This window comes from Eriocheir sinensis, chromosome 24 (assembly GCF_024679095.1).
Source record: "Eriocheir sinensis breed Jianghai 21 chromosome 24, ASM2467909v1, whole genome shotgun sequence".
Taxonomy (NCBI): Eukaryota; Metazoa; Arthropoda; class Malacostraca; order Decapoda; family Varunidae; genus Eriocheir; species Eriocheir sinensis.
The window spans coordinates 2,090,502-2,103,321 of record NC_066532.1 but is presented as its reverse complement, the minus strand read 5'-3'; the positions used below and the strand labels follow the sequence as shown (position 1 = coordinate 2,103,321).

General features: G+C 44.4%; 1 protein-coding gene across 6 annotated transcripts in view; it reads right to left on the bottom strand.

Annotated features, from left to right (window-relative positions):
- LOC127002721 (glutamate receptor ionotropic, kainate glr-3-like) overlaps positions 1-12,820 on the bottom strand; it is a 63,726-nt gene that overhangs the window by 17,395 nt on the left and 33,511 nt on the right. For all 6 annotated transcript variants that reach the window (XM_050868807.1, XM_050868804.1, XM_050868805.1 and 3 more), the window contains 2 exons: positions 2,700-2,800; positions 1,733-1,823 (listed from right to left, as the gene is read on the bottom strand). In XM_050868807.1, the coding sequence (XP_050724764.1) occupies positions 1,733-1,823; positions 2,700-2,722 (114 nt within the window). In that variant the 5' untranslated portion in view covers positions 2,723-2,800. The remainder of the gene's footprint in view (positions 1-1,732; positions 1,824-2,699; positions 2,801-12,820) is intronic.

Below are 12,820 nucleotides of genomic sequence, written 5' to 3'. Positions count from 1 at the left end.
AAGGATTGGTAATGGGACTGGTGGATAGGGGAAGGGTTGGTAATGGGACTGGTGGATAGGGGAAGGATTGGTAATGGGACTGGTGGATAAGGGAAGGGTTGGTAATGGGAAAGGTGGATAGGGGAAGGATTGGTAATGGGACTGGTGGATAGGGGAAGGGTTGGTAATGGGACTGGTGGATAGGGGAAGGATTGGTAATGGGACTGGTGGATAGGGGAAGGATTGGTAATGGGACTGGTGGATAGAGGAAGGGTTGGTAAATCGGCTGGTGGGATAGGGGAAGGGTTGGTAATGGGACTGGTGGATAGGGGAAGGGTTTGTAATGGGACTGGTGGATAGGGGAAGGGTTGGTAATGGGACTGGTGGATAGGGGAAGGGTTGTTAATGGGACTGGTGGATAGGGGAAGGATAGGTAATGGGACTGGTGGATAGTGGAAGGGTTGGTAATGGGACTGGTGGATAGGGGAAGGGTTGGTAATGGGAATGGTGGATAAGGGAAGGATTGGTAATGGGACTAATGGATAGGTGAAGGGTTGGTAATGGGACTGGTGGATAGGGGAAGGTTTGGTAATGGGACTGGTGGATAGGGGAAGGATTGGTAATGGGACTGTTGGATAGGGGAAGGGTTGGTAATGGGACAGGTGGATAGGGGAAGGATTGGTAATGGGACTGGTGGATAGGGGAAGGGTTGGAAATGGGAGTGGTGGATAGGGGAAGGATTGGTAATGGGACAGGTGGATAGGGGAAGGATTAGTAATGGGACAGGTGGATAGGGGAAGGGTTGGTAATGGGACTGGTGGATAGGGGAAGGGTTGGTAATGGGACTGGTGGATAGGGGAAGGGTTGTTAATGGGACTGGTGGATAGGGGAAGGATAGGTAATGGGACTGGTGGATAGTGGAAGGGTTGGTAATGGGACTGGTGGATAGGGGAAGGGTTGGTAATGGGAATGGTGGATAAGGGAAGGATTGGTAATGGGACTAATGGATAGGGGAAGGGTTGGTAATGGGACTGGTGGATAGGGGAAGGGTTGGTAATGGGACTGGTGGATAGGGGAAGGATTGGTAATGGGACTGTTGGATAGGGGAAGGGTTGGTAATGGGACAGGTGGATAGGGGAAGGATTGGTAATGGGCCTGGTGGATAGGGGAAGGGTTGGAAATGGGAGTGGTGGATAGGGGAAGGATTGGTAATGGGACAGGTGGATAGGGGAAGGATTAGTAATGGGACAGGTGGATAGGGGAAGGGTTGGTAATGGGACTGGTGGATAGGGGAAGGATTGGTAATGGGACTGGTGGATAGGGGAAGGACTGGTAATGGGACAGGTGGATAGGGGAAGGATTGGTAATGGGACAGGTGGATAGGGGAAGGGTTGGTAATGGGACAGGTGGATAGGGGAAGGGTTGGTAATGGGACTGGTGGATCTTGAGACTGTTGCCGAATGCTGCGCCGACGTCGTGACGGGAGTCTGGAGTCGTGAGGGTTAGCACGACACGCTGACAACTAGTTGGCCGAATGTCCCAGACAGTCGGCAAGACACCAAGACCCCAATAAAACCTCCACCCCCTTCTTGGAGCGTGGGAACCAACTTGTCAAATGGAAAAGTCGCTGGGTAGTCGTGGCCCAGAGTCGGCACAGTGTGAACGGGGCTTTAATCAGAAGAGGGGAACTAATAGAGCCAATAACCTTAATAACATTCTGCTCCATCTCTTTACCTCCCTCCTTCGTACTCACCCCTCTGTTCAGCATGCCCAGGGATCCGGTCCATGATCCGTCAGGGAGTTCGATGCCCCAGTCCGTATCCGAAGCTCTGACCAGTGTGTAGCTGTGGAGGAGAAAGGGTGTTGATAATACTGTTGTTATTGTTGCTTTTTTTTATTTTTTGCCACTTCTACTACTACTACTACTATTATTACTACTACTACTGCTGCTGCTACTACTACTAAGGTTGGAGACGAGGAAGAGAAGGGTGAGAATGCAGGTCCCAAATAAGGCTACACACACACACACACACACACACTTATGTATCCCGCAAGTTCTCCCCCCCTCCTACACTCCCCGCTCCTCCTACACTCTCCCCCCCTCCTACACTCCCAGCTCCTCCTACACTCTCCCCCCCTCCTACACTCCCAGCTCCTCCTACACTCTTCGCTACGGGCTCTTTGGTACGGCCAGAACTCCTCCCTCCGTTGAAATACCCAAGCCGAGTAGTTTGCGTTAACAGACCAACAAAAGGCTACGTAGGTTAACCACGGCCAGAATTTCTATCTCCTTCGATGTACCCAAACCCAAAAGCTACGTTAAAGGACTAATAGAAGGCTACGCAGGTTAACCGCGGCTAGAACTCCGCCCTTCCTTGACGTACAAAAACACCCCAAAAGCTACGTTGGACTAAAAGAAGGCTACGCAGGTTAACCACGGCTAGAACTCCGCCCTTCCTTGACGTTCCAAAACCCCCAAAAGCTACGTTAACGGACTAAAAGAAGGCTACGCAGGTTAACCACGGCTAGAACTCCGCCCTTCCTTGACGTTCCAAAACCCCCAAAAGCTACGTTAACGGACTAAAAGAAGGCTACGCAGGTTAACCACGGCTAGAACTCCGCCCTTCCTTGACGTACAAAAACACCCCAAAAGCTACGTTGGACTAAAAGAAGGCTACGCAGGTTAACCACGGCTACAACTCCACCCTTCCTTGACGTACCAAAACCCAAGCTTCTCCGCCATGATGTCCACCACTTCCTTAGCGCTGCCGATCACCTCGAAGGGCGGGGCGTCGTTGAGGATGATAGAAAACGGCTGCCACTGAGGAGATAATGGAGAGGGAGCGTGTTAAGGGGGGGGTTGCCTTAAAATTAAAACATATACATTCACTTATTCTTAAGATATATAAATAAGGGTTGGGATTTTGTTTTAAGTAATGGGATGTTAATAAAGAGAAGAACAATGGTTTAATGGAAGAGGCACTGAAAGAAAATGAGGTTAGGGTTGCCGGGGGTGAGGTTTAAGAGGGCTACTCTAAAATTAAGGGAAAATGGGGTCAGGGTTGCCTTAATGGAATACTGAAGCGGAAGGAGTTCGGTGGTGGTGATTTCTTTTTGTCGCAGGAAAGGAGGCAGTTCAAAGGCGTAAAAAAAGAAAAAAAGATACATGGTGCTGTTCCTGCAAATAATGTTTGGTAAAGAGTTCAGAACCATTTGGAGAGGTGTCAGTAATCTCTTCTCGAAAGCGTTCAAGTCATAGGCAGGAGGGAATGCAGAGAAAGGAAGCTGTTCCAGAGTTTATCAGCGAAAGGGATGAAAGAATGAAGATGCTGGTTAACTTTTGCAGTAGGGATTTGGACAGTATAGGAATGAGTGAAAGTAGAAAATTACCATGCCAGTAACGAGAGTGAGGCAATCAGAAGAGTCGTTGGTTCGAAAGGGATGAAAGAATGAAGATGCTGGTTAACTTTTGCATAAGGGATTTGGACAGTATAGGGATGAGTGAGAGTAGAAAATTAACGAGAGTGAGACAATCAGTAGAGTCGTTGGTTCGAAAGGGATGAAAGGATGAAGATGCTGGTTAACTTTTGCACAAGGGATTTGGACAGTATAGGAATGAGTGAGAGTAGAAAATTACCATGCCAGTAACGAGAGTGAGACAATCAGAAGAGTCGTTAGTTCTTTTCATTTTTACGCCCAGAAAGAGTGTGCGTGTGAGCGAGGACAAAGGGAGAGGGCAGACCAAACGAAACGCGTGTGATCTGAATGGAGTTGAATCGCTTCTGATGCGTTCTGAATGCGATCTGAACCTCCCATCTTCCCCTTCCTTCCATCCTCCCTTCGCCTCATTTCTTCCCCTCTCCCTCTCGTGATATTTTTTCAAGGGGCTTTTTGCGGAGGGTGACTTGCCGTTGAAAGGCCAAGCAATCTCGTAACATAATTGTATTCCTTATAAAAAAAATGAAAGTTAAATGTAAGTTACTGAAAGTGTATTAAAGAAAGACTGCGCTATAGGCCTACCTGTTTGACTGACTACCTCGTTTACTGTTTAGGGATGTACAAGACGAATGCATTTTTTGTTTAATGATTGATAAAAAGGAATTTGATCTGATTTGACTGGAATAAGAATGTAGTAGTAGTAGTAGTAGTAGTAGTAGTAGTAGTAGTAGTAGTAGTAGTAGTAGCAGCAGTAGTAGTAGTAGTAGTAGTAGTAGTCCACACCATTTATCCCTCTCTATACGTCTACAGTAGTTTTAGGATCTACTTATCGACGACTCGGTAAGGGAAGAGAGATGCGAGTAGCTGAGAGGCTGGATGTGGACCAAGAGGGAGCCTACACACACACACACACACACACACACACACACACACACACAGCGTCCTCTTAACTTCTAAACCTCTTAATCCTCTTCTAGACCTCTTAATTCTCTTCTAAACCTCTTAATCCTCTTCCATTTACTCTTAAGAGGTTTAGAAGAGGATTAAGAGGAAATGGAAGAGGGTTAAGAGGTTCAGAAGAGGATTAACACTTCCACGAGACTTCATACTGGTCGTGAGGGCTCAACCACAAACAAAATAGAGTCAATATATACTACAAAGTTTCAAGAACAATGATTCTAAAACAGCCTTTGACTTCCTGTTGTAGCCTACGTCCATTTAGCGAAGCATCAGCAGAGGACGCAGGATTGAATGAGTAAAGTTTATTGAAGCAGGTTTCGAATTTAGGGTCACTGATTCGAAGCTTAACCCGGTAGCAGCGACGGGCCAAATTTGTGGCTTTACCGTGTAGCCTACCAGCGACGGGTCAAATCTGTGGCTTTACCGTGTACCAGCGACGGGCCAAATTTGTGGCTTTACCGTGTACCAGTGACGGGCCAAATTTGTGGCTTTACCGTGTACCAGCGACGGGCCAAATTTGTGGCTTTACCGTGTACCAGCGACGGGTCAAATTTGTTGCTTTACCGTGTACCAGCGACGGGCCAAATTTGTGGCTTTACCGTGTACCAGCGACGGGTCAAATTTGTGGCTTTACCGTGTACCAGCGACGGGTCAAATTTGTGGCTTTACCGTGTACAAGCGACGGGTCAAATTTGTGGTTTTACCGTGTACCAGCGCCGGGTCATATTTGTGGCTTTATCGTGTAGAAGCGACGGGTCATATTTGTGGCTTTACCGTGTACCAGCGACGGGTCAAATTTGTGGCTTTACCGTGTACCAGCGACGGGCCAAATTTGTGGCTTTACCGTGTACCAGCGACGGGCCAAATTTGTGGCTTTACCGTGTACCAGTGACGGGCCAAATTTGTGGCTTTACCGTGTACCAGCGACGGGCCAAATTTGTGGCTTTACCGTGTACCAGCGACGGGTCAAATTTGTGGCTTTACCGTGTACCAGCGACGGGCCAAATTTGTGGCTTTACCGTGTACCAGGGACGGGTCAAATGTGGCTTTACCGTGTACCAGCGACGGGTCAAATTTGTGGCTTTACCGTGTACCAGCGACAGGTCAAATTTGTGGCTTTACCGTGTACCAGCGACGGGTCAAATTTGTGGCTTTACCGTGTACCAGCGACGGGCCAAATTTGTGGCTTTACCGTGTACCAGCGACGGGCCAAATTTGTGGCTTTACCGTGTACCAGCGACGGGCCAAATTTGTGGCTTTACCGTGTACCAGCGACGGGCCAAATTTGTGGCTTTACCGTGTACCAGCGACGGGCCAAATTTGTGGCTTTATCGTGTACCAGCGACGGGCCAAATTTGTGGCTTTACCGTGTACCAGCGACGGGCCAACCAAAATAGATGATGCATAAACTGATCACAAATGCGCTGATATTTATTATGAAATGGTTTGCGTGAGTGATGATTTTTTTCTCACTTTTCTCTGTAGCGATTAAGACACTGCAAACCCATGAATTCAATACTATCAAGACAGAAAAAGAACCGAAAAAAAAATATCGTACATTTAAAATTATCAAGAGTCTGTGGTATGATTTTTTTTTTTACAACAAAGGGGACAGCTCAAGGGCACAAACGAGGAAACAATAATAAAAAAAAGCCCGCTACTCGCTGCTCCTAAAAAGAATCCAAAGAGGTGGCCAAAAGAGGGGTCAATTGTATAAAGTTGTCTACCGAGTTGAAAAATGACCGAGCACGATGAATATTATCAAAAGAAGGCGTTGAATGCTTTATCTAAACGTTTACAAGCTTATCTGTCTGGTTGAAAAGGGATCGAGTACATCTGCAGTTAATATATATTCAAAGACGCCGTGCTAAATCAAGGCCTTTATATTTTTTAGCACTTGTCCCCTACCATTGTATCTTTTTAGTTTCCTGGTGCTACTTACACATGTATCCTTAGTTGTATAATCACACTCTGTACTGCCTGGGGGTTGGGATGGCATGTTCCTCCCTTCTCCTTTGTTGTTTACTTGCAACAATAAACTATCTATCAATCAATGCCGTGGACTGAATGAACTGTTTATTAACTTTTCTATGGAGATGAAATGTGATCGATTACTGTAGTTAATGTTTTCAAAAGAGGCTGTGGAATGCTTGAACTCTAACTGTTTCATCATAAAAAAAAAACATTCGGATAATTAAAAAATAACAAAAAAACAAAAAAGTCGGAGGAAACAAATGATTATCGTTCTTAAACAAACACGTAAACGAAAGAAAAAAAGATAAAAAAATAAAAACGTCCTTAGGAAACAGTCAAGATCCAACAACATAACAAAAACGAGAAAAACAAAAAAAATCACCACCCTATCACCCCCCCCCCCTTCCCTTCGAAGAAAAAAAAAAAAAAAAGTTCTTAGGAAAGTCAAATCCAACATTACAAAACGAAAAAAAAAAATCACCACCCTATCACCTCTGTCTCTGTCTCTGTCTTCCTTAAAAAAAAAAAAAAAAAAAAAAAACGTCCTTAGGAAACAGGCAAAATCCAACATTACAAAAACGAAAAAAATAAAGAAAAAAAAAAAAGAAAAAAATCCCCACCCTATCACCCCCCCCCCCCCTTCCCGCCCCCTTCAATCAAGACCTTTGAATCTCAAAACTCCCATCACAAAACACCGTAATTAGGTTCCCATCACATTCACCGCCCCTTCGATTCCCCTCCGACAAGACGTAAAAAAAGGAAGGTTACGGAGCGGTTAATAGACTGAAAGAGAGGGATGCGTCCTGGTCTCTCTCTCTCTCTCTCTCTCTCTCTCTCTCTCTCTCTCTCTCTCTCTCTCTCTCTGTTTGTTCGTTTGTGTGTTTATTTTTGCTATATCATGTTTTTTTCTCTTTTTTTACAACAAAGGAGGCAGCTCAAGGGCACAAAAAAACAAAACAATAATAAAAAAAAGCCCGCTACTCGCTGCTCCCATAAAACTAACCTCAAACAGTGCATGTGTCTTGTTATAGTAGGATATCAATGTATTATTATTATTTAATATCACCACGAATTAGGCATACAATTGTCAATGGAAAAACCCCACGACAGATAGATCACGCCACCTTATAGGAATGTCGTCCGTCAGTGTTTACCGTCTCAGTTTTGTATACTTAGCACTCCGATGGTGCGTGGAGGTCACCTTGACATACGTGACCAATTGTAACCATTATTTTCCAACCTGTAACTCGCCACTCCTTCACGAGAGTCCGACTGACACACAACGACAGTCGCTCCGTCGCTTCTTGTACATAAAGGCTACGAATATAATTCGCCTTAAGGAAGCTGAAGTCTTAATCAACACCCTTTAAACGCCCCCCGACAAGCCCGTTACAGTCTCTGTCTGTCTGTCTGTTTATATGCACCTATATATCTCTCTATTCATCTGTATGTCTGTGATTATAGTTGTTTGTATGTATTGTTGGTTCTGTCACTCTATATCAATCTATAACACACACACACACACACACACACACACACACACACACACACACACACACACACACACTTTCCTTATTCTAAAATCGAAATAAGAAAGAATGAAAGAAAGAAGAGACCGTGAAAGAAAGAAGGAAGAGATGGTAATGAAGAAGGAGAATGAAAGGAAGAGAGGAATGGAAAGAAGGAAGAGAGGAAGGAAGAAGGAAGGAGAGAAAGAAGGAACAGAAAAGATGAAAAGAAAGAAGAAAGAAAGGAAGAGAGGAATGGAAAGAAGGAAGAAGGAAGGAAAGAAAGAAGGAACAGAAAAGATGAAAAGAAAGAAGAAAGAAAGGAAGATTTAAAGAAGAAAGAAGAGAAGGTGGAGAACAATGAAGAAAGAAAGAAGAAATATATACACACACACACACACACACACACACACACACCACCCAAAAACACACATTTGACAAGGCTTTCGTAGGGGTTTGGGGCCTTTCCAGGGGTACTCTTACGACCTTGGTGGTAATGTGACCCTTCTTCTGTACCAAGAACCTAAAAACACCCATGAAAACCTGCCCTTTGCTATTTTCGGCCTGGGTGAGGTGAGAGGCGGAAGCGTCCGAGAATATCGACCGTATCATCTAAACAATATTTACTGGCGGCCGTTTATCACTATATATAAGGGATAATAACAGACTGTAGCCGCGCGTAATTCTACCCCTGCCTTCCTTTGAGGGCACCGCGGCTACACGTGTGTCTGTACGGAAAGAATTGGAAAGGGAAATGAACTCCGGGAATCGGACTAAGGTCGGTATTAAAAGACACCTTCGCTTTTCACATCAACTGTTTTCAAAGGTCAAAGAGGGGGTCAATCGGGTTCTCAGGAGTGTTTCTTTAGGTTCATGGTACATAGGAAGGGTTAAGCTACCACCAGGGTCATTAAACTACCCCTGGCAATGCCCAAGACCCCAACGAAAGCCTTGTCAAATATGTGTGCTTGGGCGGCAAAATGTTTAGTAATATGGCCTATAATATATGCTTCTTGATGGCTATACTTGTCATCTGTCTGCCGAAAAGGAGATCAACCGGGTTATTCGTGAGTGCTTTATTACATTCATGGTACAATAGAAGGGTCACATTACTACCAGGGTCATTAAACTACCCCTAGAAATGTCTGTACGGAAAGAATTGGAAAGAGAAATGAACTCGAGGGATCGGACTAAGCCTCTTGATGTCTATACTTGTCTTCTGTCTGCCGAAAAGGAGATCAACCGGGTTATTCGTGAGTGCTTTATCACATTCATGGTACAGAAGAAGGGTCACACTACCACCAGGGTCATTAAACTACCCCTAGAAATGTCTGTACGGAAAGAATTGGAAAGGGAAATGAACTCGGGGGATTGGACTAAGCCTCTTGATGTCTATACTTGTCTTCTGTCTGCCGAAAAGGAGATCAACCGGGTTATTCGTGAGTGCTTTATCACATTCATGGTACAGAAGAAGGGTCACACTACCACCAGGGTCATTAAACTACCCCTAGAAATGTCTGTACGGAAAGAATTGGAAAGGGAAATGAACTCGAGGGATCGGACTTTAAGCCTCTTGATGTCTATACTTGTCTTCTGTCTTGGGGGAAATATAATGAATGAGGGTCTTATGTTTGTGTCCGGGTCTCCCTCCGATACGTCTGATGATGTTCCCCTTTTACAATACCAGGAGGCGGTACTCTCAGACGCTTTCATGTTTCATATCAACTATTTCCAGAGGCCGAAAAGGAGATGAACCGGGTTATTCATGACTGCTTTATCACATTCATGGTACAGAAGAAGGGTCACACTACCACCAGAGTCATTAAACTATCCCTGGAAATGCCCAAAACGCCTACGAAAGCCTGGTCAAATATGTGTACTTGGGCGCTGTATTGCCCCCTCAGAAATTACGGCCCTGATGAGAGGTGGAATTAGAACCCTTACTGGGGCAGGATGGAGTGCACCAACACCAGACAGACAGACAGACAACCAGGTGGAGAGGTGGAATTAGAACCTTTTAAGAATACGGATAAAAATCACACAACTCCCACGTAATGTAGTACTCAATGGCATTATATACATTTCTCAGAAGGATAAACAAGACCATAAGATATACAATAAGTAGTTTTTATTGATAGAAACGATGATAGACGTGTCCAACCCTCCTGTGTGTTATGATCCCATTCACTGTGTACTGGAATCTACTGTCAATCGTATTATGGGCGTTGTTATAAGACACTTTCGCTTCACACATTAACTACGTACTTCTAAAGGTCAAAGAGGGGATTAGTCGGGTTCTAATGTGTGTTTTTTAGGTTCACAGTGCAGAAGAAGGGTCAAACTACCACCAGGATCATAAAACTACTCCAGGAAATACCTAAAACTCCTACGAAAACCTTGTCCAATATATGAACTTGGGCGACGAAATGTTTTAAAATACAACCCTATGTATGTATATAGATTTTTTAAGAGGATACAGAAACTCACAAGGAGACTCCAATATTGCTGTCTATATTGATCGGAAGGATGCTATCGTGTCCTCAAAGCGTTATGATCCCACTTTAACGATACCGGAATGTAGTGTTCAATCGTGTTATGTAGATTTTTCAAGAGGATACGAAGACTCACAAGGAGACTCCATATATTAATTGCTCTCTCTATTGATCGGAATGATCTCTCTCTCTCTCCTCAAAGCGTTATGATCCCACTTTACTATACCGGAATGTAGTGGTCAATCGTGTTATGTAGATTTTTTAAGAGGATACAGAGACTTACAAGGAGACTCCATATATTTATTGCTGTCTATATTGATCGGAATTATGCTATACTTGTCCTCAAAGCGTTATGATCCCACTTTAACGATACCGGAATGTAGTGTTCAATCGTGTTATGTAGATTTCTCAAAAGGGCACGCAAGATCACAAGAAGGCTCCATATATTTGTGTTCTTTTCCATCGTAATTGGCAATGAAATTTTGATTATATCCTTCCTTCCATTTCCATCTCTCCTTTATTTTCAACCTCTTCTTCATTTTCCACCACTTTTTCATTTTCCATCTCTTCCTCATTTCCCACCTCCTTGTTTCTGATTTCTTCTTCATTTTCCATCTTATCGTTTTTCATCTCTTCTTCATTTCCGAGCTCTGCGTCTCACCTATCTAGAACACCGTCATGTATACTACTGTTTAATCGCATCAAGTATCTTTTTTTTTAGGAGGTTTAATAGCAGACTAAGGTATTGCAAATGAGATAATGAAAAACAGAAAGAAATGTTTGAACTTTGTGGGTGTGAGTTGATAGTTGACTGAAATTAATAATGTAAATGAAGTCGTAAAACAGAAAGCAATATATGATTTTTTCGTGTGTGTGTGTGTGTGTGTGTGTGTGTGTGTGTGTGTGTGTGTGTGTGTGTGTGTGTGTGTGTGTGTGTGTGTGTGTGTGTGTGTGTGTGTGTGTGTGTGTGTGTGTGTGTGTGTGTGTGTGTGTGTGTGTGTGTGTGTGTGTGTGTGTGTGTGTGTGTGTGTGTGTGTGCGTGCGTGCGTGTGTGTGTGTGTGTGTGTGTGTTTATAGTAAAGTAAGATAAAAAAAATAAATGGAAAAAAAATGGAAAGAGGTGGCATCAATGTATAGACGATTAAAAGTAGATTATGATGCACTTAAATAAAATGACATTAATACGAGGACATAAATTACAATCTGAAGAGGGGGATACACCTGGGGATAAAATAATAAGGGATCCACGTGGAGGATCGGTTAATTAGCAGGACCAGTTAGTGCGTGGCGTTGACAAGGGTTAAGGAGCCATAAAAGAGCCAAGTACTCGACGCTCCATTAACGCAACACGATGCTTTCTTATCTTTATCACCCCTGGACGAGGCGAACGCGACAGACCGGAAAATAGTATATGTAAATATATAAACAGGTAGATAAATAAATGAATGAATGCATAAATAGTCAGACAAATGAATGAATTAATCAGTTGGGGCATATGTCTGGGGGCACTTACTTCTGCCACCTTACGACGCCAGGCAAGTCTCTCCCTTCACATCCCGAGCACCTCCTGGCGGGATCCATCGGCTTGCTCAAGCCACGAGCTTTGAGGGCATCCCCGTTGGCCTCCTCCACTCAGGATTATCTCTTACAGAAACAACCCGGTGAGCAGGGGCGGCTTCTGGGTAGCGTGCCACGTGCTCATAAAGCCGGAGTTGGCTTTGACTAGTGCACAGGTAATATAGGTCTCGAATCAGTCTCACGAAGTTTGACACAAAGTCATTCCAGCGATACGCCATGATTCTGCGCCGGCACTTATCACCAAAGGCATCAATAATTATTGGCTCTAACCCACTATTCAGTGCCCATGCCTCACAGCCATAAAGCAAGACGGTAAGGAAGGACGGTTCTGAGCGGAGATTCTTCACGGCTCGGTGGGCAGGTCGGAGGACATTTGCGTTGAGGTGGCCGTCGGCGTCCTGAGCGAGACTCCTGACACACCTCTCCTTGTGCCTTTTCAGGAGGGCTCTAGTACCACGCGACAGAGTCCTATATTGGTCCCGATTCCCAGCAATTGGCCTAGCAGAGCGACTCTTTTTAATAATCTCCATCTATTTTTTATCTTTCTTACACAAATCGGCAGTTTGATCCCGTATTTACTCCCACAAATAGGAAGAAGAAAACACCCCCAGGCAGTTTAATTCTGGGCTCAGTTTAATCCCACAAATAGGAATAATAATAATTCCTATACACCCGCACCTATTATCAACCTTATTCACGGAAGCTAGATTAATCGGCAGTTTGATTCCGGTTTTCATCATCCTTCTCTAACATATACCATGTACGCCCGCACCTGTCACTCAAACATGTTCACTTGCACTTGTCCCCCTCATTCACGGAAGTAAGGTTATTGGTTTTTGACGCGTATACAAATACAATATAGGTAGGCCAAACACTTTTTACGAGAGGCCA